The 25308-nt window shown below is 45.6% G+C and overlaps 1 protein-coding gene across 1 annotated transcript in view; it reads left to right on the top strand.

The window, feature by feature from the left end:
• Cux1 (cut like homeobox 1) overlaps positions 1–25308 on the top strand; it is a 299475-nt gene that overhangs the window by 165448 nt on the left and 108719 nt on the right. The window contains 2 exon segments of the mRNA XM_027416212.2: positions 4174–4252; positions 23922–24059. Coding sequence (XP_027272013.1) covers positions 4174–4252; positions 23922–24059 — 217 coding nt within the window.

Below are 25308 nucleotides of genomic sequence, written 5' to 3'. Positions count from 1 at the left end.
CTGGTGGGAGTGGCCTCAATTTATAAGTGGATGTGAGCCCAGCCCCAGGGATCAGTAGAACATTCCAATGAGGCGCCTTCTAGGCTGAGTGGAAATTGCTCTGTACTCCCAAGAACAGGGAGTGACTGGGTGTGGCTGAAGGGAGAGGCGTGGCAAGAGGTGAACCCCAAACAGAACAGGAAGCTCGTGGAACAGGACAGTTTTTACATGTGACCAGGGCCTGTGTGATCTCATGACCCAAACTAGTCTGGTCCTCACAGTGGTACCTGTCTTCATTTTGCTGTTATGGGGTGGGAACAATAGATAGAATTGCCACCTCAGGCCCATGAGTACACACAAAGGAGCCAGAAGGTATAACCTGGGAACCTGATTCCACACACTGCCTTTAGACCTCACCCAAAGAGCTGCCGTGCCTGTGTGTCACCACCTGGGCACATAGTGACAGACAGATAAGGATGGGATGGGACTGGGTTTCTTTCTACCTCCCTCTTTGAATTATAAAGGGTCCATTCCCTTCATAGACACCCGCAGGCTTGCTCTTACAGGGAACAAAGTCAATATCACTTGGTCCTTCTCTGTGTTGGACTGGGTTAGTTAGATCACTTCCTTGCTCAGGCCTGAGCAGGTGAGGTTTGTCACCTCTAGCCACTGGCAGTTCTGGTCAATCAGTCAGCCCCAAAGTTCTACCACTTTCTCCCAACCCTGCTCTTCCCTGGAACTCTGCCAGCCAGAGGGAAGTCTGGACTGAAACTAGAGGAAGTGGGCTTGGGCATAGGAATTCTTCTGCCTTGCCTGGAAATGCTCGAGAAGGCTCAGGTGAAAACCTGGAAACAGAAAGTGCTGCAGTGTGCGATACTGGCTATGAACACTGAATAAGAACAGATGCCCAGGAAAGATATGCTGGGGACTAGGGCAGATTTCAGGACAACAGCCATGGGGAGGAGGCAGAAGAAGAGAATCACAGAGAGGCTGTCAGAATTCTCAGAATGCCCTGATTATTCAAGACCATTTGGGAAGGCTTACCAAGGAACTGGCAGCCTCATCTAGGAACTCACCATCCCTTAAACCTCATGGACTAGGGATGTGGCTCTGCTGGTAGAACATTTACCAACAAGCATACGTGAAGTCATGGGTTCCACCCCCCAGCACTGAATAAACTGGACATAGAAGCACATACCTGTGGAGGCAAGAGGATCAAGAGTTCAAGGTCTTCCCCAGCTATATAGTGAATTCAAGAGTAGCCTGAACTACATGAGACCTTGTCCTGGAAGGAAAGAAAGGAAAAAAAACATGCCATATCTACTTACTTCATAGATGGCTTAAACCCACTGTCTACCCTTGTTGTCTTGGGACTGGATTTGAACTTGCTGCATTTGTGTTAGAGTCAAAGGAAGGTGCGCTTAGAACCACAAACTCAGAATTGGTTTCCTGGCGCTGCCATAGTGGCTTAGACACAGAAATGATTGCCTCGCAGTCCTGAGACTAAAGGACGGGGTGAAAATCTGAACAGGGCTCCTTCCTTTTGGAGAACAAGCAGTGGCTGAAGATGTTCCCTGGTGTGTAGAAGCATCGCCCCAGCCCCTGGTTCCTCTGTCAGTGAGTCTCCCTGCATACATCTGTGAGAAAAAAATATTCCGGTGTTGAACAAGGTGAAAGTAACCCGTCAAGGCAATTTCTTTTTACTTTTACAAAAAGTGTGGTCGCCGGGCGGTGGTGGCGCACCCCTTTAAACCCAGCACTCGTGAGGCAGAGGCAGCTGGATCTCTGTGAGTTCGAGACCAGCCTGGTCTACAAGAGCTAGTTTAAGGACAGCCTCCAAAGCCACAGAGAAACCCTGCCTCGAAACCACCCCTCCCCCAAAAAAATGTGGTCATGACCAAAACCAAGCTGTAAACACATGGGACAGGAAGTTCACTTAGTTTTTAATTCTAAAGCAGGTGGTGATTCTGTGTCATTTCATTGGTGAGAGCATGGCTGTGTCTCCCTCCTTTTTACTGTGTTTGCGTGTGTGTGTGTGTGTGTGTGTGTGTGTGTGTGTGTGTGTGTGTGTGTGTGTGTGTGTGTGTCGTGCTAGGGGAGGGTGTGTTTATATGTGTTGTGTGCAGTGTGTGGAGGCCAGAGGACAATCCTGAGAGTTGTTTCTTAGGCCCCATCTATCCTTTCCTTTTGAGATTCTCACTTGGTCCACTTACTTATATAATTAAGCATTCTGGAAATCAAACTCAAGTCCTGTGCTTGCAAATTTACCATCCTAACCATCTGCCCAGCCCCAAGTTACCTTGTTTTGTTTTGTTTTGTTTTGTTTTTCGAGACAGGGTTTCTCTGTGTAACTTTGGAGCCTATTCTGGCACTCGCTCTGGAGACCAGGCTGGCCTCAAACTCACAGAGATCCGCCTGTCTCTGCCTCCTGAGTGCTGGGATTAAAGGCGTGAGCCACCAACGCCCAGCCCAAGTTACCCTTTTTTATATCATCTTGTTAGATTCAGGTACACAGCTGACTTCCAGTTAACTTTATCACCTCAGAACCTGATCATATGCATGGCTGTGAGGTTTTAGGAGTCAATTTTGTTTCTGTTTGTTGCTTGGTTTTGGGGGGTCTTTTGTTGAGGATGAGTTGTTTTTCAAGACAGGGTTTCTCTGTATAGCCCTGGCTGGCCTGGCACTCACTCTTTAGACCAGGGTGGCCTTAAACTCACAGAGATCCACCTGCCTCTGCCTCCTGAGTGCTGGGACTAAAGGTGTGCCTGCCCAACAGGGGTTATGACTCTTAGGTGGTTCCAGAGATACAATTGAGCACACCCCCTTAGTCATGTAAACAACTTCCACAGAGATCTGGAGGGATGCACTTTTGTAACCCTTCCCTGGGAACTGCAGGTGCCTCCCTGGACTATGCTGAGATGGTTTCTGGAGCCAGTGTAGGGATGGAGGTGCAAAGGCAGCAAGGTGCATAAGAAGTAGTCCATTCTAGAGGCAAGCCAAACATGGTATTGGATGCCTTTCTCAGCACTTTGGGGTAGAGGCAGAGTTCAATTTCATTTATATATACACTGTAAGTTCAAGGCCAGCATGGACCACAAGAGACTCTGGACAGACAGGAAAAGGAGTGTTTGCCCTGTGGATTATTTTGGGACAACCCCTCCCCCCATTACAATTTTGTTTTATGAAGGGAGAAAGAGTCAATGTTAAAGGAGTGACTTGATGTTGACTTTGGAGTGTGGCCTGTTAGAAGCCTGCTGCTGTTTGCAGTGTCTCTGCCTGCCCTGTGTTAGATCTCCTGAGACTTAGGAGCCTGTGGCCCCCACTCCACTCTTCAGCAATGCACCCTCCTTTCTCAAACTACTCTCAGCCCTTAGCAGACTGGTGCCTGGCCCAGGCGGGAGGCCCTATAATTAAGACCCATCTTTTGCTTCTTTAATAACACGGGAGAGAGACAGTGATCCTGAGTAAGACCAGCAGGAAACTGTAATTCCAGGTCCTCTTCCTGAGCTGGTATGAATTTAGTGCGTGTGAAGTCTTGCTTCTTCAGGAGCGAAAGCTGGCTGTTGTCTTGGCAGCTGTGTGCTGGAGGTGGTCTGACAATATGAAGCTCCTTGCGTGAGTGTCCAGTCTCCTTGGTGTTTCCTATTTCACTTTTCTGTGATATGTAGACATTGGCTGAGGGAAATGAGCTCAGCTAAGTCAGTTCATAAGACACACCACATTGTGCCTACTGGAAACCCCAGCAATGGCCTTAACTTACCTTGTTCTGTGCCTCAGTGTGCTTCAGTCTTTCCCATTGGTCACTTCTCAGTGCCTTTCTCTTGTCCTCTGGAGTGAGGACAGAAAGATTCAAATGGTCTGCCTCTTCCTGGGTGTCTTCTACTGTGGTGTATACAGTAGTGCATACTGTGGTGTTTATGGATGTTATCCTCCTCTGTGTACAGGGATGGCCTCTTAGATTCTGACCACACTTGTCCATCCAGAGCCATTGCCACTGAGTCCCACGCATGTATGTCTGTCCCTTGCGGACTGCTCCCATGTCTGTGACTTGCTATAGCCTTATCCATGCCATCTTAATTTTGGTTCCACACCAGAACATAAGCAAAAATAAGGTAGGAGACTGAGGCAGGAGCATTAGGCGTTCTAGGCTACATCAACACATTCTGAATTATCTCTTGTCTCCTTTCCTTTCAGATTGATGCACTGAGCAAAAGAAGCAAAGAGGCAGAGGCAGCCTTCTTGACTGTGTACAAGAGACTAATTGATGTTCCAGGTAAGTCAGGCCATTGCTAGCCAGGGAGGAGGGTATTCTGTTTGCTCAGTTGTGACTGTTACTGTCTTTAGTTTTCCTAGGGTTCCCTGGAAAACCAAGGGGTTTGAGGAATGTGAATTCTTTAGAACCTAGACTTTGGGTAAACAGGAAAATACAATGCGTATGTAATCCCAGGCCCACTAGCTGATTCTTTTGTAAGCACAAAAGCCCATGCCTGTGGCCATGCTGCAGAATGTCTGTGTCACAGGGAAGTATAGAATGGTGGTAAGTGCTCTGCAGTGGTCTCCCAATTGCAGATGCCACCTGTACTACCTTAGGAATGATGCTGACAGCACACCTGGTGTGCTTCACTCCCCTCCAGGTCACAGGGGATCAGTGGCTCCTGGGAAAATATCCATCACTGAAGGGTTAAAGCTGACAGCCCCATTCACTGTAACTAAGTATTTGAGTAGCATCTTGCTTTAAAGGATTGCATTCAAGTGCTCCTTGTCAGGGATTTCTCAAGGATATGGCATCCAAGTCCTTTAGGGCAGTATGGTGGGTTTCTCATTCCTTGGCTTCCATGTGATTGAGAATCTGTCAGGACAGATGGACATAATCACATGGATCCTAGCTCAGTCCTGAAAGGAAAGTCACAGAGCTATCTTCCTCTGCTGACAAGGGAGCCAAAGTATGCCCCCCCCACACACACACACATAATGCAGTCACATGTTTGCCCTGTTTGATAACTGTGCAGACATCTTGACAAACAGAGCAGAAACTTCTCTTTTGTGCCTGTGTGAGTACTTACACTCCTTCCAAGAAGGGCCTGGTCTATAGCACTGTGTGCGCTGACAGCCGCCCAGTCAGTGCTCCAGAGGCTTCTGTCTTCTCTCTTAAAGCGGAACCAAACAAGGAATTCTCTGATCTAGTCTCCTACCGAGAGATTTGCTGCAAGGTCTCAATTGTATTGATTTTTCCCTTTGGATCACAATTTTCTCTTCTGTAAAATGTGTAAGGTGTGGGAATGACATAGTAGTAGAGAATACTTTCCATTTATACTTTTTTATTGCCTTAGTTGTTTATCATGCTCTGAGTTCTAAATTCTGACCTTATGATTTTCTGTAAGAGTTTGTATGTGATTATGGGTTTTCTGAAAAATGTTCTCAATGCCCACAAGAAGGCTTCTGTATTATAAATGGATTCCTTGGTATTCAGAGTATGTCTTAGTTTGCTTCTTCATTGCTGTAATAAAACAGTGACCAAATCAATTTGGGGCAGGAAAGAATTTATTTGACTTATGTCCTGATCACAGTACATCATTGAGAGGAGTTAGGATAGGAACTTAGAAACAGGAACTAAAACAAAGACCGTGGAGAAAAACTGTTTATTGGCTCATTCTCCGTGGCTTGCTCAGCCTGCCTTTTTGTACAATCCAGACCACCTGCTCATAGATGACAACACTTATAGTAAGCTGGACTCTCCCACATCCATCACTAATCAAGAAATACCCCATACAATTGCCTACAGGGGCAAGTTGTCTTCCCATGGTTACTCTTAAGTTGTGTCCTGTGGGCAAAAGCTAACCAGCACACTGTTCCTCAAGTGCCCAAAATTTGATGGACACCTCTCATATTTTCTTTTTCCCCCATTATTTTACTTTTCAGTATTGGGGGTTGAACTCCCCAGGACCTTGTACGTGTTAGCCACTTGGTTCTCTTACATGTAAGGCATCTGAGAATGTTTTTTCTCAACTATGTGATGTCCACACTGACTCCCAAGGTGCAGGATTTATAGAAAAAGTACCACCATTTCCATTCCATTCATTCTCCAAGCGTTGTCTTGGTTACTCCTGCTCAGGAGGGTTCTGCTCCTGCCATCACTGCAGGATTCCACAGGGAAGGGTATTCCAGATGAGAGCCAGGGCCTGTCAAACTGGAGAATTATTATTTTGTGTTCACCAAAGATCTACTTTCATTTTGACCTCAGCTGCCGTTCTCAAACTAAAACATATTCTGGGCAGAGTCAAGTTTGTACCAGGATTTTCCCCTAGTGAAGTTTCCCAGCTAAGTAATAATCACTTAGCAGGTTGTTGGATTCTTTATCTGAAATTACTTTCTGCCTTAGTTTCCCATAGAACACAAATAGATTGTTTTTCTCATTAAGGTTATATTTTTATATATAAAGACCTTATCTATTTTATCATTTTCATAATTATCATTTGGGGCTGGAGAATTTTTATTTTTACATTTATTTGTTGTGTACATGTGCACAGGCATGTGTGCCATCAGACGGCACCTGTGTCCATCAGAACAACTTGTTTGTTCTCCACTTGCACACTGTGGGTCCTGAGGATCAAACTTGGGTCCTGCAAGTGCCTTTGCTCACTGAGCCATCTCAAGGGCCCATGCTTGCTCTTTGAGGCAGGGTTTGCTTCAAATTCACGACATAGTTCAAGTTCATCTCTAGCTTACCACATCCTCCTGTCTCAATCTCCCAATCACTAGAGATAGGGGTGTTTACCACAACACCAAGCTTGAGCGATTAGCAGTTCTCAACCTGTGTGTCATGACCCCTGTGGGGGTAGCATATCAGATCTCCTACATATCAGATATTTACATTAAAATTAATAACAGTAACAAAAGTTATGAAGTAGCAACAAAAATAATTTTATGGTTGGAGGAACTGTGTTAAAGGATCACAGCGTTAGGAAGGTTGAGAACCACTGACCTAGAGATGGACTAAATAAGATTTACTGTTTTGAAGTTGAGAATGTAGTTTAGTTGATAGAGTGCCTGTCTGGCATGCATGAAATCCTGGGTTCGATCTGTAGCTACATAATCCAGACACTGTAGTAAATACCTGTAATCCCAGCACTCAGGGGGTGGATGTAGGAAGATCAGGAACTTAAGGTCATTCTTGGCTACACATCAAGTTCAAGGCCTGCATGGTCTACTGAAGTGTCTGTCTAAAAAAAAAAAAGATGTTTTCTGTATCAAAGTCAACCAAAGCACACCTGCATTCCAGGTGGCTCACTCCCCTCAGCATGCTAGATATGCTGCAGACTGACAGATCTGATGAGTTACCTAGGAAGCTGAGCTGGGGTCCTCCACCTGGGTCATGCAGTCTGGCAATTGCTTAGATGAGGTAATCCTGTGGCTGAGGCTTCCAGGAAAGGCCTGGTCAATAGCGCCTCGTTTATTGACAGTCACCCAGCCAGGCAGGAGTCCAGGAGCCTTCACTGTCTGTGGGCTTTAGGCTGCAGTCTAGTAGAATACAGGACTTGTGGACATATTGAGTTCTACTTGAGAGACACAGGAGCTCATATTAACAGGAAGCTTGGGGAGACCGACAGGTATGCCAGCTACGTGTCCTGTGGCTGAGTGCCAGGAGCTCAGGCAGAGCAGTGCTGCCAGCCCCAGGAAGAGCTGGGTCCTGAGGTGGCGCCAGCCGCCATGCCACCTGGAGCTGTACTTCACTGTTTCTTCTTGCTCCTTGTTTGTGGGATCTGCTGCTGGGAAAGTGCCTTATGGCCAAGGTTTATTCTCTTGTTCTGTGCCCACCAACAGGCACACAGAAAGTATGAGCTAGGCAGTTCACAGAACCCTCCCGGGACCCCGAATGGCTTTCAGCAGCCACCAAAGTGACAGCTTCATTGTCCAGCTCTCATTCCCAAGTGAAAGCCTGCATGGCCAGCTGTCTCCTGAACCGTCCCTCGGGATAGCTAAAGCCACTGTTCCTCTCCCTGGGACCCTGCTTCTTTTGGGTGGCACTTTGTCTCGCCCATCTGCTCACCCAAGGACCATGTGATCACCTAGTCCTCCTAGCCATTTACCTGTAGGATATGTCTATCGTACTTCTTCACATTGCAGGTGCCCCAAGCACAGTTGAGTTGTCTTCTCCCTAGACCTGCAGGTTAGTTTATATAAGGGCCCTGTACCCTAAAGTGCTCCATCTTGTCTTGATACATCCTGCTCCAACCTCACAGTCCAGATCTGTGTAGTCCAGGTAAACATAGAAATCACCGTCTTCCTACCTATGTCTCCCAAATGCTAAGATCACAGCGTGTATTGCCATGCTCAGCCTCCTATACACCAACCCCTACCCCTTCTCTTTTGAGATAGGGTCTCATGTCTCTCAGGGCTACCCTCAAACTTGATAATGAAGTTGAGGATAACTTTAAACTTCTGACCCTTCTGCCTTCCCAACCCAAGTGCTGGGATTAAAGGTATGCACCACCATGTCTGGTTTGTGAAGTGGTAGGATTGAATCCAGGGTCCTGTGCGTGCTAGACAAGCAGTCTCACTGCTGTTGTAACTGTGGTCGTACACTTGTCCCTAATCGTTTCCCAGGCCTCTACTCCAGTATCTGCCATGTAGTAGAAATTTGGTAAATTTTTGCCCAGTGAATGTACAAATGGATGTCAAATCATTTCTTCAAAGTGGTGGCTGAAGCCAGATGGGTGGTGCTGTAATCCCAGCACTAGGGTTGTGGAGGCAGGAGTCTCAGAGTTTAAGCCTCTGTAGCAATTTCACTATAGGGCAATGTGAATTACATGAAACCAAACACAGTATGCTCTCAGGGTTTCCCTGGTCTGTAACTTTCTTCAGTCAAATTTCTACCTTGCTGCTATGATTGACACCTCCCATGGGAATGAGCTCCCTAGGGTATCTAAAGTATCAGACAGCATCCACTGCTCCAGAGATTGTCTTGCCACTGCCATGGAATGGTTTAATAGTTTTCTGAATTTTCTTTTAGCTTTTATGTCAGTCTATAAAGATGATTTTCATGGCTGCAACACATTGACACAGCCCTTCCATTCGGAGTCCCGGACGTGTGCTTGGCAAGTTTTCTGTCCTATGACGCTGCCCTGCCTGCATTCCAGCCGGGACCTCCCTAACTCTGCCTGCTCACCTCTCCTGCCCCAGCCACTTCTTAGACTAGGTGAAAGGCCGTGCCAGCTTCGGCTTCTTCCATCCCTCATGTTCACAGCCCCCCCCCCCAAAAAAAAAAACAGTGTGGTGGTGCACACCTGTAATCCTAGCACTTGGGAGGTCAAGAAATTCATAAATACATAAAGATTTCATGCCGGGCCGGGCGTTGGTGGCGCACGCCTTTAATCCCAGCACTCGGGAGGCAGAGGCAGGCAGATCTCTGTGAGTTCGAGACCAGCCTGGTCTCCAGAGCAAGTGCCAGGATAGGCTCCAAAGCTACACAGAGAAACCCTGCCTCAAAAAAAAAAAAAAAAAAAGATTTCAGTACCAGACCTGGCCTCTAGTCATCAGTTAAGAGAGAGAAGTATAGCTCTTGCTGGATCTGAGTTCCTAGCAACCATATTAGGTGCCTCACAACTGTCTGTAACTCCAGCTCCAGGGATCAGATGCCTCTTCTGGCTACCACAGGCATACACAAACTAATAACTCTAAAGAGACTTTGTCTTAGTTAGGGTTTCTATTGCTGTAACGAATCACCATGACCAAAAAGCAAGGTGGGGAGGAAAGGCTTTATGCGGTTGAAACTTCTGCATCTCTATTATCACCAAAGGAAGTCAGGGCAGGAACTCAAAACAGGGCAGGAACCTGGAGTCAGGAGCTGATGCAGAGGCCATGGAGGATGCTGCTTACTGGCTTGCTCCTCATGGTCTGCTTTCTTCTAAAACTAGGACTATCAGCTCAGGGATGGCCCCATGCACAATGGGCTGGGTCCTCCCCTATTGATCACGCATTAAGAAAATGCCTTACAGCTGGATCTTATGGAAGCATTTTTTTCAGTTGGGGCTCCTTCTCTCTGATGACGCTAGCTTGTGTCAAATTGACATAAAACCAGCCAGCACAGACCCTGTCTCCAAAAAGCAAAATCAATCGACTATCAAACAAAATCCCAGCGTGTTACTAGACTTTTATTGCAAAATAGCCTTGAGCCATTATTGGTCATTATCCTAGCATTCACAATAATATGCCCTAATATTTCCTTAGTGACTGTGAGGTTTTTGTTTTGTTTTGTTTTGTTTTCATTTTTCTTTTAAGATCTACCTGCCTCTATCTCCCCAGTGCTAAGATTAAAAGCATGAGCCACCAGATCCAGCTGAGGGTTGATTTGCTTGAGTCGGGTTCTTGCTCTGTCACTCAGGCCCTCCTGGAACTCATGACTGCCCAGCCTTAGCCTCTCTGGTGCTGGGATTATAGGTGTGAGCTGCCGGCAGGCAACTCCTGCAGAAGTTAGAGCTTTAGGCTTCCTACAAGAAGGCATTTTACTCAGAGTCACACCTGTGGACCCAGTTTAATTTTTTTAGTTATCCATTCATTATTTTGTAATGTTTTTATTATGAGTACATGCTTCCATACAAATACCATATCACATGTATGGAAATTAGAACCTATAGTTGATTTTTCTCTCCCCACTATGTTGAGTCCTGGGGGTTAGCCTCTGGTCATCAGACTTGTCAGCAAATACACTTACCTGCTGAACTGCCATACTTGTCTCCAGTTATTTATTTATTTATTTATTTATTTATTTATTTATTTATTTATTGGGAGATGGGGTTCCAGACAGGGTTTCTCTGTAGCTTTGGAGGCTGGCCTGGAACTAGCTCTTGTAGACCAGGCTGGTCTCGAACTCACAGAGATCTACCCGCCTCTGCCTCCCGAGTGTTGGGTTTAAAGGCATGTACCACCAACGCCCAGCTTCATTTATTTTTTTGAAGCAGGGTTTCATGTAGCCCAGAATAGTCTAGCACTTGGTGTTCAACCAGCACTGGCTAGTGCTCAGGTTCTGAACATGCCTCACCATGCCTGGCTAAATCTATGCACTTCTCATTGAGATTTATGGCCATTCTCTTAACAGTTCACTCCATGAGTACAAGTGTCATAACCATTTGCCAGCATTATAACCTGATAGGATGGGGGGGGGGTCCTCTTCTTCAGCTTTCCTATTCTTGAGGCTATTGTCTCTCTGTATTTGGGTCCATGTCTCTCTGTGGGGAAGGGCAGAGGTTCAGAATGGACTCTTGATGCCACCAACTTCCCAGTACACAAAGCACAGTCTAAGACATGCTGTTCAAGACTCTTCAACTCTGCCAGCACCTCCTGGCTGTCCATCACTTAGAAGCCTGGACTAAGACCAGGTGACAGTTCCAAAAGACTCACAGGTGACACTTCCTTTCCTTCTCCCTCCCCCAACACTGTACACACTTTGGTCAGTAGAGAAAATATTTCGAGATTACAGTTTGAGTAAAACAGCTTGTATCTCTGAGGATACAAGAAACAAATGTCTCTGCTTTTAAAGGATGGCCCCCTCGCATAAATGGAATACAATGGAATGGCCTCCTTTTGAAGGCTCTGCATAGCAGGAATTTTCTTGATGGCATGCATAATCTGCCAGTCATTAACCTTGAGTGGGTGACTTGCTTCAGATTTTCAGATTTTCATTCTGTGATAATGTATTTGTTTGCATGGGTGGGAGGGGGCAACATACATAAATCAGCAGAATAATCACTTGCAGTCTAACTCTCAGTCGCTGTACTGGCTAGTTTTATGTCAGCCTGACACAAGCTAGAGTTATCAGAGGAAGGAGTCCGAACTGAGAAAATGCCTCCTTAAAATTGGGCTGTAGGCAAGCCTGTGGGGCATTTTTTTAATTAGTGATTGATGGGGGCAGATCCAGCCCATTGTGGGTGGGGCTACATCTGAGCTGGTGGTCCTGGGTTCTCTAAGAAAACAGGCTGAGAAAGCACGGGGAGCAAGCCAGTAAGCAGCACTCTTCCATGACCTCTGCATCAGCTCCTGCTTCCAAGTTCATACTCTGAGTTCCTGTCCAGACTTCCTTTGTTCATTAACAGTGATATGGACATATAAGCTAGATAAACCCTTTCCTCCCTGAGTTGCTTTGGTCATGGTGTTTCATCTCAGTAATAGGAACTCTTGACTAAGACAGTTGCCCTTACCAGTGAATCATAGGTAAGAGCAGTTACCTGCCTACTTGTAAAGTTCTCATAAAGCTAAAACATGATTGGATGTCTGTTCTGGAAAGTTCTTGATGCAGCAGTTGTGGAAAGATGTGTGTGTAAGAATATGTGTTGAAATAAAGTCTGAAAGAATTAGGCTGTCCCCATACTCACTACATAGCCCAGGCTGTCCTGAAACTCTGAATCCTGCCCAAGCCTCCCATATACTAGGTTTTGTGATAGTGGTGCATGCCTTTCATCCCAGCACTTGGGAGGCAAAGACAGGCAGATCTCTGTGAGTTCAAAGTTAGCCCGGTCTACAGAGCAAATTCCAGGACAGCCAAGGCTACACAGGGAAACCCTGTCCAAAAACAAACAAATCCTTAGACTTGTACTGGAGAGATGGCATAGTTGGTAAAGTGCTAGCCTGTCAAGCAGGAGGACCTGAATTTGGGTCTCCAGCACCCACTCAAAAATCCAGGTGTGGTGGTGTGGGTGTATAATTCTTTCACTTTCTGAACAGCCAGTCTAGTGAGCTCTGGGTTCAGTGAGACCCTGTTTCAAGAAACAAAACAGAACAATGGAGTAAGGCATCTGATATCAACCTGTGGTGTCCTCACATACACACACATGGCTACCACATTCTTACACTACATGGTCATAAAAGAGTCCTTAGACATAAGACACAGACACCTAGTTGGTGAAACTACTACCATTCATTTGCTGCTGCTGCTGCTGCTGCTGCTGCTGCTGCAGCAGCAGCAGCAGCATTTGGCCTTAGCCACAAAGCTCCTTGGGAAAATCTCTTTGCAAGCTGCCCATCTTCTCCTGGCTTCTAGGATTCCCATGCAAGCATCATATTTTACTCCTGACTCGGTGGCAGTATACTCCCTACCCATGAGGCCCTTTAAACTCAAAGACAGTGCCCGGGAGCATTTCAGGTTGAAGCCTTAGGAAGCACATTACCAGCACTATAAAATATTCATCGCCTCATGAAGCAGGGCTCCAGCCCATGGTGTAAGAACTGCCTCCACTTCCTTGCTTGCCCCAGGAAACTGGCCTGTGGTTTTGGAACGTGCATGTGTGGCAGCTACTTTGCTTGTTGCTGTGACAAAAGCAACTTAAGGGAGAAAGGGTCTGTTTCGGCTCACAGTTTTAGGAGAGCCACCAGGAGACATGGCCACAAGAGCTTGAGGCAGCTGGTCACACTACATCCACAGCTCATTTGTGGGTTATTCTATCCCCAGAACTTTATACAAAGTTGGCAGAAACTTCACACAACCGTTTGTTTTGTTTGTTTGTTTGTTTGTTTGTTTGCTTGTTTTTGAGACAAGGTCTCAGTAGTTCCAGGCTGATCAAATATTCATATAGCTATTGATGACCTTGAACTCCTGATCCTCCTACCTCTACCTCCCAAGTGCTAGGATTACAGGTGTGCACCTCCATGACCTATTTATGTGCTGCTAGGTTAGGGGTTGAATCCAGAACACCAAGCATGTTAGGCAGACACTCTATAAGCAGAGCTACAGCCTCAGCTTGAGGTCTCCTTTTTAATGGTCCTCCACAAGGGTGAAATGGCCATGTAGGTGAGGACATGCCACAGATAAAATTAGAAACTTTCTTTCCATTCCTCCTCCTTTTTCTGTTGGTCATAATGACTCCTAGGGAAAGCTGACAGGGTCTGATGTTTCAGTTAGAACTGCCTCTTGGTTTTTCACACCATCGTGTCATTGGTATGCTAGCTGTCAAGGCTGGAAAAATATGGTTGCCTCTAGTCTGATTCCAGAGGGCTAGTCTAGTTCAAGTGTTCCGGGTCTCCTGATGTTGGCAAACTAGGCCCTTGACCCTTGCAGAGTGACTTTAGTGGCCTAGGACCTATAAGATCCCCCTTACAGGTGTCCTGTCGGTCCTCTGGGGACATTTTCGTTCATGTTACTAAGAAACAACCCCAGGCACCAAACCAAGACAAAAAGGGAACAAGGAACTTGTGAGGAACAAACAGTGCAGCTTAGGTTACATGCAGACACTCAGCTGCTTTGTAGCTCCTTGGACTGGAGCTGGTCCTAAAGCTGCTTCAAGAGACAAGAAGCAGTTATGCTTCACACTAGAGGGACTGGAAACCAGACAGAGGACAGCTTTTTTCTACCCTCCATTACTAGGACACCAGACAAACTTCGCACATCTTTTATCGAAGTGCCTTGTTACATGCTGTTTACAGTGATCAACTCTTGGTTTTGTTTTGAGGTAGCCTCATGGAGTCCATGCTGACCTCTGCATCACTGTATACCAAGGATAGCCCACTCCTCTGGCTTCCACCTTCTGAGTTCAGGGATTGCAGGTGCACACCATCATATCCTGTTTATGTGATTGGACGTGGAATCGAGGGCTTTGTGCATGCTAGACAAGGACTCTCCCAACACCCAGCCATAAACACTTTCAAGAAGTGAAAGTTACAAGGTGGATGACTGTGTGTGCCAGCAGCTTCGGCATGCTATCATTCTTGGTCCTGCCTACTCCAAGCCCTGGGATGTCCTGGTACATTGGAAACTCCTGAACTGACCCAGGGAATCCTTCTCAGTGTGCTTGCATACAGGGGTGCATTGCCTCATCCCATCGGTCCCTCCCCAGCCCAGCCATGACTGGGGTGGTCCTGGCATGCTGGGTATCTACACAGCTTTTCATCAGTTGCTCATCAGCATGCTAATTGTCATATAACTAATTATGCCCTGAGTTCCAGTTGATTTTCTTAATGAGACAGCTGGGTTAATTATATAATCGTATGATTGCATTAGCCCAGAGTGTCCTGGCAAAAAGTAGAGTCTGCCTTTATGTGATGTCATCGCTGGGATGGTGCTCACAAGGAACACATTCATCCTGGAGCTGGTGGTAGGGACAGCCCTATGTTACCTACAGAGCTGTCTGTGCAAACACGGGCCCAAGGTTTAAGATGGGGCTTCTAAGCCCTCACAGTATGGTATGGATCTGTTTGCCATCTCCAAGTCTTCCCTGGCATAAACAGTCCCAGCCATATCTGAAGCTGGCTTGTCATCCTGGTAGCATGAGTAAAGCCCACTAATGTGCCCTCAGGAATTCTGGGACCTCTTTGTTTGACACTGCTTCACTTTATTAGGGCATAGCAGCTTCTTGGGTAGTGGTTAGAGACCCCCACAAAATGTTTATATCAAAGTCCTGGAGGGCCTGTGCAAGGGGCTTGACCAGAGTGAATAAAGGCCCCAGGCTGGCCCCAACATTGGCTTCCATTGTGCCTCCATCCCCACAGAAGCAGACTTCCTGAGAGGTGACCACTCCTGTTGAGTCACCACTCTACCTGGTCACAATGGTGCCCTGATTGTTCCTCTGCAAGGACTTCCTTCTCAGCATAAACACACTCTCCTGGGTGACTTCTGAAACTCAGCATTAGCCTTCTTGTGGTTGTTGCCCAGGATTCTTCTCTTTTCTTACATCTAATAAGTGTGCCTCCAGAAGCTGGCCCACATTTGAGCCCCCTGTATCACACCTGCCACTACCTCCCTCGTCCACAGTCCAGTGATTACTTACTCCCTCGGCTCACCCTGCCTACTGCTTCCTACTGGCCACCCCCATCAGTCCAGAGTGCTGGCCAGAAATTGTGTCTCAGAGACCTCAGAGACTTGTGTTATGGCTAAGGATGACCTTGAATTTCTGATTTTCCTGTCTCCGCCTCCTGTGTACAGGTGTGTGACTCTGGGCCTGGTTTGTGTGGAGCTGGGGATCAAACCCAGAAACTTATGTATGCTAGTCAGGTACTCTACCAACTGAGATATAGCCATTTATCTCCAGTAAAAATTTGAGATTCATATCCCCAAGATGTTGTTATTTTATGTGTATAGTATACAAGGACAATTTTCGTAGTGTATTTAAAAACTCTACATCACATTCTAAAAGTAGAATAAAAAGCTGCAGCCAGGCATGGTAGATACCTATAGTCCCAGCTCTTTGGGAGCCAAGTGCAGGAGATTACAAATTCAAGGATAACCTGGGCTATGAAGGTAGTTCAAGTACATGCAGGGAAACTTAAATGTCAAAATGAAAAGTAAACAGAAACTGAGGCTGTAGCTCAGTTGGTAGAGTCCTTGCCTAGAATGCATTCAGTCCCCTGGGCCACATACAGTGGTGGTGAAAAGTAAAGAGGAATTAAAAGATTTTATTACACACACACACACACACACACACACACACACACACACACACACACACACACACACACAATTTTTACTAATAACGTTAGACATTGAATTCTGGGCCTTGCATGTTCAAAGCAAGCATTCTAGGACTGAGCTATACTCCACGTCCACTGAAGTTCTATTTGTATGTTTGTGTAGATGTGGGTACATGTTATTCCTAAGGAGCTGCCTATCTTGGCTGTTTTGTTGCTTGCTTGCTTGCTTGCTTGCTTGCTTGCTTGCTTGCTTGCTTGCTTGCTTGCTTGAGACAGTCTGTCATTGGGAGCTGAGGCGTGCCAGTTAGGCTGGGTTGGCTGGCCAGCAAGCCCAAAGATCCTCCTGTCTCTGAGCTTACAAGTGTCCCACTTTTTACATGGGTTCTGGTGCTCAAATTCAGGTCCTCACCAACCGAGTGGCTCCTTAGCCCTCATGCATGTTGCTGCTGCTGGTGTTGCAGGGTGCACATGTGCAGTAATTCACCTCTTGATGGATATTTGAGTTGCTTCCAGTCTGTGGTCTCTAAGAATAACCCATTGTCGCCTGAACAGGTTGTTTTGTTTGAGGGCTTTTTATTTTGAGGCAGGGCCTCATGTATCCGAGACTGTCTTTGAATTGCTATATAGCCAAGGCAGAGTTTTGATCATCCTGCCTCCACCTCCTCAGTTCTGGGATTATTCTGATGAAGCACCACACATGTTTGTGCAGCACTGAGGGGAGAATCCAGGGCTTTCTCCATGCTGAGTAAGCACACTCCTCAGGCCTACTTTGATTTTTCTTTTAAGGCAAATATTCTTGCTAGGTCACTGAACTTGATAACAATTATGTTGTTTTTTAAAGTAGTTGAGTTATTTTATCCTCTTCAAAAAAAGACAGGAGATTTTCAGTGGCTCTGTATCTGCTCTGTCATTTGACATTATCTAATGGTGACTCCCCTCCCCTCCCCTTCCCTCCTCTTCCCTCCCCTCCCCTCCCCCCTTCCCTTCCCTTTCCCTGCTACTTTTGACCCTTAGATCTTTCTTTATATTTCTTCAATCTGTTGCCCTCCTCCTGCCCCTCCCCGTTCTTTCCTTTGCTTGTTTTTCAGCTAAACTGAAATTCAAGATCCTCCTACCCATCCTCCCAAGTGCTGATATTATAGACCCATGCAATTGCACCTGCCTTTATAAAGTTAAGGGAGTTCCATCATGAATGAATATTGACTCTTGTCAGCTCTTTTTGTTTTGTTTTGTTTTTCTATCACTATATAAATTTTTCTTATTCTCAAAACATTTTTTTAAGTTGGTTTTCAAGTGTTATATCAATCTTGCATTTCTAGGATAAACCTCACTCGGTCTCGGCCTGTAGTTCAGTAGTATAGTACTTACCTAATGAGCGCACGCGCACACACACACACACACACACACACACACACACACACACAGAGTCATATATACATAACTGGCTGGATCAATCCATTAGCTAAGAATTTTTGTCTTTGAATTTGTAAGGAATCCAGCAGAATATAGTTTTTAGGGTTTGGTGGTGGGCTTGTTTTTGTTTTTGTGTTATTGACCATAGTCAAAGCTCTGAGCTCATTTCATGAGCTGGGAAGTGTTCCCTCTTCAAAACTGCCATTATTTCATCTTACATAGATCTGCCTATCTGTGCCTACCAGACTGCTGGGATTATAGGCATTCACCACCACATCTGGCTTTGAGAAAACTTTTAAGGAATCATCCACTTCATCTAAATTACCAAATTTATTGAAAACAGAGTCTTACTGTATATACCTGGCTGGTCCAGAATTCAATATGTAGACCAGACTAGCCTCAAACTCATTCACAGAGATCCTCTTGCCTCTTCCTGTCAGTGTTGGTACCAAAGGCATATTCTACCATTTTAAAAATCTATAGGATGGGCCAGTGGTGATGGTGCATGCCTCTAATCCTCTAATCCCAGCAGTCCAGGAGGCACAGGCAGGCAGGTCTCTGTGCCTTAGAGGCCAGCCTGGTTTACATACTGATTTCCATTCCCACTACATTAGTGAGACCCTATAGAGAGAGAGAGAGAGAGAGAGAGAGAGAGAGAGAGAGAGAGAGAGAGAGAGAGAGAGAGAGAGAAAATATGTATGGTCACATCCATTCTTTCATTTTCTGATCTTGGGATTTGTAAATTCTACGTTTTTTTCTAGATCAGTCTGGCTAGAAACTAATCAATATCAATGATTTTTTTCCTTAAGAACCTGTTTTTGTTTGCATTGATTTTCCCCCCTTTTTGCCTTTTCAGTTTTATTGCTCCCCAATCTCCTCTGCTCACTTCTGCTTACTTAGTGTTTGATTTGCTCCTTTTTTATGTTCTTAAGTGGAGGTCCAGGGCATGTTTTACTCCATTGTGGCCAGCCAGTGTGCTTTGGATGATATTTTTCTTTTGAATTTATCAAGGCTTGTTTTCGGCTCTGCTTGCTATTGAGGGATGTTCCCTGTGCATATGAAAGGAACACTTGCAGCTGTGTAGGGCCACCAAGGTGGTTGATCAGCTTGTGTTCTTCAGGCTTTTGCATCCATACTGACTTTTTTTTTGGGGGGGGGTTGGGTTTTTGGGTTTTTTCGAGACAGGGTTTCTTTGTGTAGCTTTGGAGCCTATCCTGGCACTCGCTCTGGAGACCAGGCTGGCTCGAACTCACAGAGATCCGCATGCCTCTGCCTCCCGAGTGTGCCACCAACGCCCGGCCCCATACTGACTTTTTACTGGGTTTCTTAGTGGAAGAGCATCTGCCTAGAATCCCAACTGTAAAGAGCTGGGAGCATGCCTCAGTGGTAGAGCCCTAGCCTTGCATTCTCAAGGTTCTGGGTTCCTTCCCCAGCACCACAGGGGAAAATTTTTTATCTGTTTATGTTACTAATAAATGTGAATGGAGATTTGAAATTTGAGACCATTGTTATGGATTTTTTTTTCCTTTTTCTCCTGTCCTGTCAGTTTTTCATGAATGTATTTTGGGGTCTATACCTCCAGTCCCTTTGGCAAGCCTTGGAGAACAAGGTGTTAGTCTTGTTTATCACCTATCCCTTTAGCACCCAGAACTGCCCTGCTGCCATTCTCATTAATGTTATCAGTTACTTTGGTGGTGATGGATGGTTCTGCTCATGCCTGGCACTGTGCTCCTAACTCCCCATGTCTATTCAGGCACCTACTTCTGTCTCCTCTTAATAACAAAAGCCCCTCTTTGCCCATTCATAGGCAATCTTCCACTCATCCGATCTTTAGTGTGGCTGGGTTTTTTGTTATGTTTTATTTTACTCTTGATATTTGATGTACCTGGGCTACCTCTCCAGAGAGGCTGTTTCCTGCTGACTTGGCTCAGTGTCCCTTGCAGTACCCAACCCTGGCCTTTCCCAGATCATGTAGCCACTTAGGAAACCCTTGTTAAATTAGTGCATGAAGAGACAGTATAATTGAGGTGGCTGCTGGCTCTGGAAGTAGCATTCTTAATTAGCATTTTGCATACCTGTTGGCCTGGCCAGCTTCCCTTCCCATCCCTGTCCCTGGGGGAGATGCCAGCGCCTGACACATCACAGCATGCCCTCCCCCAGCTTCTGCAGGGATGACTAGAATTAATGAGCTAATGTTACCGCGCTTAGCAAAATGTGCTGAATAAATCCAGGTGATAGGGTTGTTTGTTACATAATTATGCTGTTTAAGTCCTGAGTTGCATAACGAACTACACACTACCTCTGAGCGTGCTTCAGGAATTAACTTATCAGTTGATCGTAAAATGCTTTCTGAGTTTGTCATGGTGGGTGGATGGGGATAGTGGCAAAGCATGTTGGGTTGGAGGCTGGGCAGGTGGCTTACAGAACTTTGCATGTTATTCTTCTGTCTATGGGTGTGTTCTGTCTCCTCCCTCAGACAATTCTGTAATTGAACTGCTGAAACCAGAGGCTCATGACGTACAGCCCCAGACCTCACAATGCTTATGTGGAGTTTAAATGGCATTGGAAATCGTTAACGAGACAGAAAGCTATGATTTCCCCAGCTTAACATGCAGGTCGGGGTTTGGCCTGCTGAAGTTCATTGTTTTGGTCTCCAGCTCGAACATGCTAGGGCTATTATACCATCATGTGGTAATTAGCCGTTCCTTTAATACACATAATAAAAATTAAGCCTAAAAGGTACTTTACATATCCCAAAACAATATTCCAATGCTGTAGGCCTTTAGTCATGCAATGTACCATCGTAAAGTTGGGAGTTTAATGCATCAAAGTATTTGAACATTGAGTTCCTTTTTCATTCTGTAGCCAGTTTTGCTACTTTGACATTAACTTTAATACTGTTAAATTAAATGTAGATGCCATAATGAATAATTACAAGAGTGCCAGAACTTCCATTTACAGCGGGGCATGCTGAGAATTTGTCTAAAGGCTTAGTTGATTATTATTTGCTACATAACATGTGTGTTCTCTTCATATGTTACTGGATTCCTGCTGAATAAATAGCAAGATGGAAGCTATTTTTTCATCAGAGACAGACACGCTGGGTCCTGGCCTTTAAATAGGAGTGGCCTGGAGGGGCCTGGTGAGATGGCTCAGTCAGGAAAGTGCTTGGCAAGCATGAGCATCCAAGTTCCATCCCCAGTACCCATGTAAAAAGCTCCTGTGAGTTTGTAATTTCCAGAGCTGGGGATGTAGAAACAGTTCCTGGGAGTTGCTGACCAGCCAGCCTAGCCTACTTAGGAAAGGAGGGAGGGAGGGAGGAAGGAAAGAAGGAAAGAAGGAAGATGAAGATCAGATTAACACAGGCCAAATGAAAGACATTGTCTCAACAATGTAGAGAAAGATTGAGGAAGGTACCCATCATTAATACCTTGTCCATGGGTACACATACACATGTGTATAAAATGCAACCTTAGTTCTTGAAAAGGCAAATTGGTGCTAGCAGTTGTGCTAGAAAAGACAATTATCAGTGAACATTCATAGAGTTTTCCCCAATCACAGCACCTTCCCCTCTCCATCCCTGACCTGGATCAAGTTCAAATTGTCCTTCTATATAAAGGAAGCTGTGGACATATCACCATTTCTCTCAAGTCGTTTTTCCAGCCTGAAGACATAGAGGCCAAAGAGGGATCCAGGTTTCCTGGGAAGATACTGCAATTTAAAAAAAAAAAAAAAAAAAAAAAAGAACCTGGGGTGCTTTGAGAATTCCATTTTTCTTATTGCCACTTCTGCTTAAAAGAACTATGTTCCCAAAATAGCTCTAGCAATCTAACCTAACATAAATATTTTAATGCCGATTGAAATAATAATGAAAGTCATGAATGAGAAAGGGAGGCAGGCGGGGACTGTGTATTTAGGCCGCATAAGTGCCCAGTAGGCCTCACAGTCACATGATGCTGGGCTCCCTTGGGGCTGCAGACTTCAGCTCCACACATCAGTGACATGTGGAGTAAGCTCTGTGAACACATAGACATCGCAGAGAATCCCAGGCTCTGAAGCAGCACTCACAGAGCCATGGTGGGCCAGCCCTGCTTCCAGGAACCAAGGGTGGTCTGAAAAATTAATGACTCTGGCATTGGAAAATTAAGTGAGCTCTTGAATATATACCCTCACTGATCTGCCATGTGTGGTGTTTAGCATTCCTTGAGAGGAGACTAAATCTCCACAGCCATTCCCAGGCTAGGCTGGCGCCCCTGCCAGAAATAGATTCAGTAATCTTTCTAAGCCCTGTGACTTGGGTATTCTTCTACTCTCAGAATTCCAAAGGGTGTGTTCCCCTGAGGCCCAGCAGGTGGGTTGTAATTGCCTCCTGGACAGAAGGAAAATGAAGATCAAATTGACCCATAGTGTTTAGTATCTGTCTGTCTGTCTTCTGGTGAGAATTCATGAGAAAGCTAGAGACCAAAAGCCAGTCCTATATATTGTATGTCTGCTTTATCCAACTATAGACGTAAATCTGATGACAGACATCATTGTTTTGGGGGGAGAGGGGCCAGGCTGTATGGCTGTGAATGAAAAAAATCCCTGTGGAAGCCTGAGGTCAGCTTCAGGTGGTGCTCCTCAGGAGCCAATGTCCCTCGCTGGCCTGGAACTCAGAGTGCTGCAAAGCTAGCTGGCAGTGAGCTAGAGAGACCCCTCTGTCTCCACCCCACTATTGGGAATACTAGTGGCACATTTGGCTTTTTATGTGGGTTCTGGGGACTCAGACTTAACTTCTTAATGCTTGCACACCAAGCTCTTTACTGACTGAGCCACCTCCTCAGCCCCAGACAGCATGTTCTTTTGTCCACAAGCTCTCACAGGACTGGTCCAGATGTTCTTCTGCTCTCTGTATTCTATTGGGGAATTTGGTGACTTCCTAGCTGGCTGGCCATAGGCCTGCTGTAGGGGTAATGCTGGGTCACCCCCAGCTGTGCTTTTATAGGGGTCTCCAGTCTTAGAACCATCAGCTGCACACCTCTGACTGTTCTTAATACCCATCATCTCAGTAATGGAGGATGGCAGTTGAAAGAAGGAAGGAAGGAAGGAAGGAAGGAAGGAAGGAAGGAAGGAAGGAAGGAAGGAAGGAAGGAAGGAAAGAAGACCATGTCATGCTGTAGATGTTGTTCAGAGGATAGAACATGCACGCATTTCAACAGGCACAAAGACTGATGCACAAAGTGCTGGATCAGATACCCAGCAGCACATGATCTAAGTGTAGTATTATATGCCTCTAATCCTAGCACTTGAGAAATGGAACTAGGCGGATCAGAAGTTCAAAGCCAGCATGGTACATATGAGCCTCTGCCTCACAAAGTAAAACAAAATAAAATAAAGGACCATGTCCTTACAGAGTCCAAGAGTACTTTCCTTTCTCCAGGAGTTTTCATGTATGGAATAGTCATCATCACCTGGAGTCAGCAGGCTTAGGTCAACTTTCTCTGGGCCAGTCAGATAAACTCGGGCCAGCCCTTCCTCTGTACTGAACTTCAGTGCTACTTCCATACTGTGTCATTGTGAGACTCTTGCAAGAAAATGTCTTGTCCATACAAGTGTTCTGTGGCCTTTGCTTCTCCCTTAGTTCCAGGTCCATGAACTTCCTAAACATGTTTAAATAGAGGCATCTTTCCATGGACTAGTATCCTCCAGGGAAGGCTCTGCAGAAAAGATAGGCTTCCCTGCAGCCCCTCCCTCCCCTTCAGTACACCTGTGTTTCTCTTTCCATATGACCAATGGATGAAAATCCTTATAAAACCACACCCACCAGAGTTAGCAAATACCAGTGAGTCCTGTTGTTACCACATTTTCACATGTTTAGGATCTTGGGCTGAGTTCCTTCTTTATCAAAATACCCACCTAGCCAGTTACCAAAGGAGGTGACTTCTGGATACTGGCCTAGAATTGCCAGTAAGGGGCTGGTGTGGCTCAGAGGTACAACACCTACTTCGACACTCCCAGTAAGGAACTGGGGTTATGTCAGCAGAAGAGGATTGCCTAGAACCCACCAGTGAGGGGCAGAGAGTATGACTTGGTGGTGGAGTGTTTCCTGGATGAGGGTCTGGGTGTAGTATGCTGATCTGTCTTCTCCCATTGTGTAGATCCTGTACCAGCCCTGGACCTCGGGCAACAGCTGGAAATAAAAGTGCAGCGCCTACACGACATTGAAACAGAGAACCAGAAACTTAGGGAAACGCTAGAAGAATACAACAAGGAGTTTGCTGAAGTGAAAAATCAAGGTTGGTGGCAAATGCCTGCCTAGCTTTGCTTTCTGCCCCCCACCCCACCCCCTTAATTGCCTTCTTCATTGTGTTGGGACTGGCTATAATTGTTACCCTCCTCATGATGCCAGGGTGGGGCAAGCAGCCGAATCTCTTAAACAAAGATAATGACACTGCCTGACTATGCCACAGCTAAGCTTTTCCTCCCACAATAACTACATGGGATTTTTATTGCTCTTGGTCTGGACCGGATCAGGGTTCTTTGAAAATTCTCCTGTATCATCTTGTGATAGGATCTGTCTTTTCAAAGACTGATGTGTCGCCTCTGGGCGACACCTGTCAGACAGCCAGCTCCTGATCAAAGGGTCATACACAGTAAGTCATTTAGTAATTGCTACCGACCCATTAAGGCTCCAGACAAGATTCATCCTTGCAAGTTGAATGCTTACACACCATTCTTCCCATGTCAACCTCATCTATTCATTATGGACCTCATGGGGAAAAAACAAAGAAACAGACTCTTGGCAGAGCTACCTTGCATCACAAGGCAGGGGAGGCAAAGGCTTTTCCTGATGGGAACAAACATAAAGAAATTTGTCCTATACCTAAAAGCCAGGTGTGTTCAAAATCCTAGAACCTGTCCTGGCCTGGTGTAAGCTGCAAATCCAGCTACTTCAGAGACCAAGATAGGAGGATCCAAAGTTCAAGGCCTGCCTAGATTACAGATTGAGTTCAAGGTTACTCTGAGCAATTTAGTGAGAACTTGTCTCACAAATAAAAAGCAAAAAGAGAGCTGAGGATATATAGCTCAATAGTTGAAAGTCTTCCAGTGAGGACTTGGAGGTATGGTTCAGTGATTGAGTGTTTGCCCAGCCTTGTGTCATCAAGGCCCTGGGTTTAATTCTTCATTAATAAAAAAAATAAGAACAAGCAAAACAAAACCCCAGAGCTTCCTGACTTCCTTGTGTTGAAGAAAACAAAACAAAAAAATTCAACAGCAGTCACAAGGTTTATAAAGCAACTCCCAGATTTCTTGTGTGTCTATGTGTCGTCATGGTTTTGTTTTAGACATAGATGAAGACTTAGGTTGAAGGGAGGGGCATCAACCTGACTGGCTCCTCTACCTGCCCTGCTATTTAATGAGCTTTTAGGAAACTAATCAAAAGCTAAATGACTAGGGTTGTGAAGAGCATCCTTTTTAAAGCCTTAGAGAATGTTGGAGACAGACTTGTGGGTACTGTCGGTGGGAAGATGGAGTAAGAAGCTG

The sequence above is a fragment of the Cricetulus griseus genome, chromosome 4, assembly GCF_003668045.3.
Source record: "Cricetulus griseus strain 17A/GY chromosome 4, alternate assembly CriGri-PICRH-1.0, whole genome shotgun sequence".
NCBI classification, from domain to species: domain Eukaryota; kingdom Metazoa; phylum Chordata; class Mammalia; order Rodentia; family Cricetidae; genus Cricetulus; species Cricetulus griseus.
Note: the sequence above shows the minus strand (reverse complement) of the source record. Positions and strands in the feature narration are given on the sequence as shown.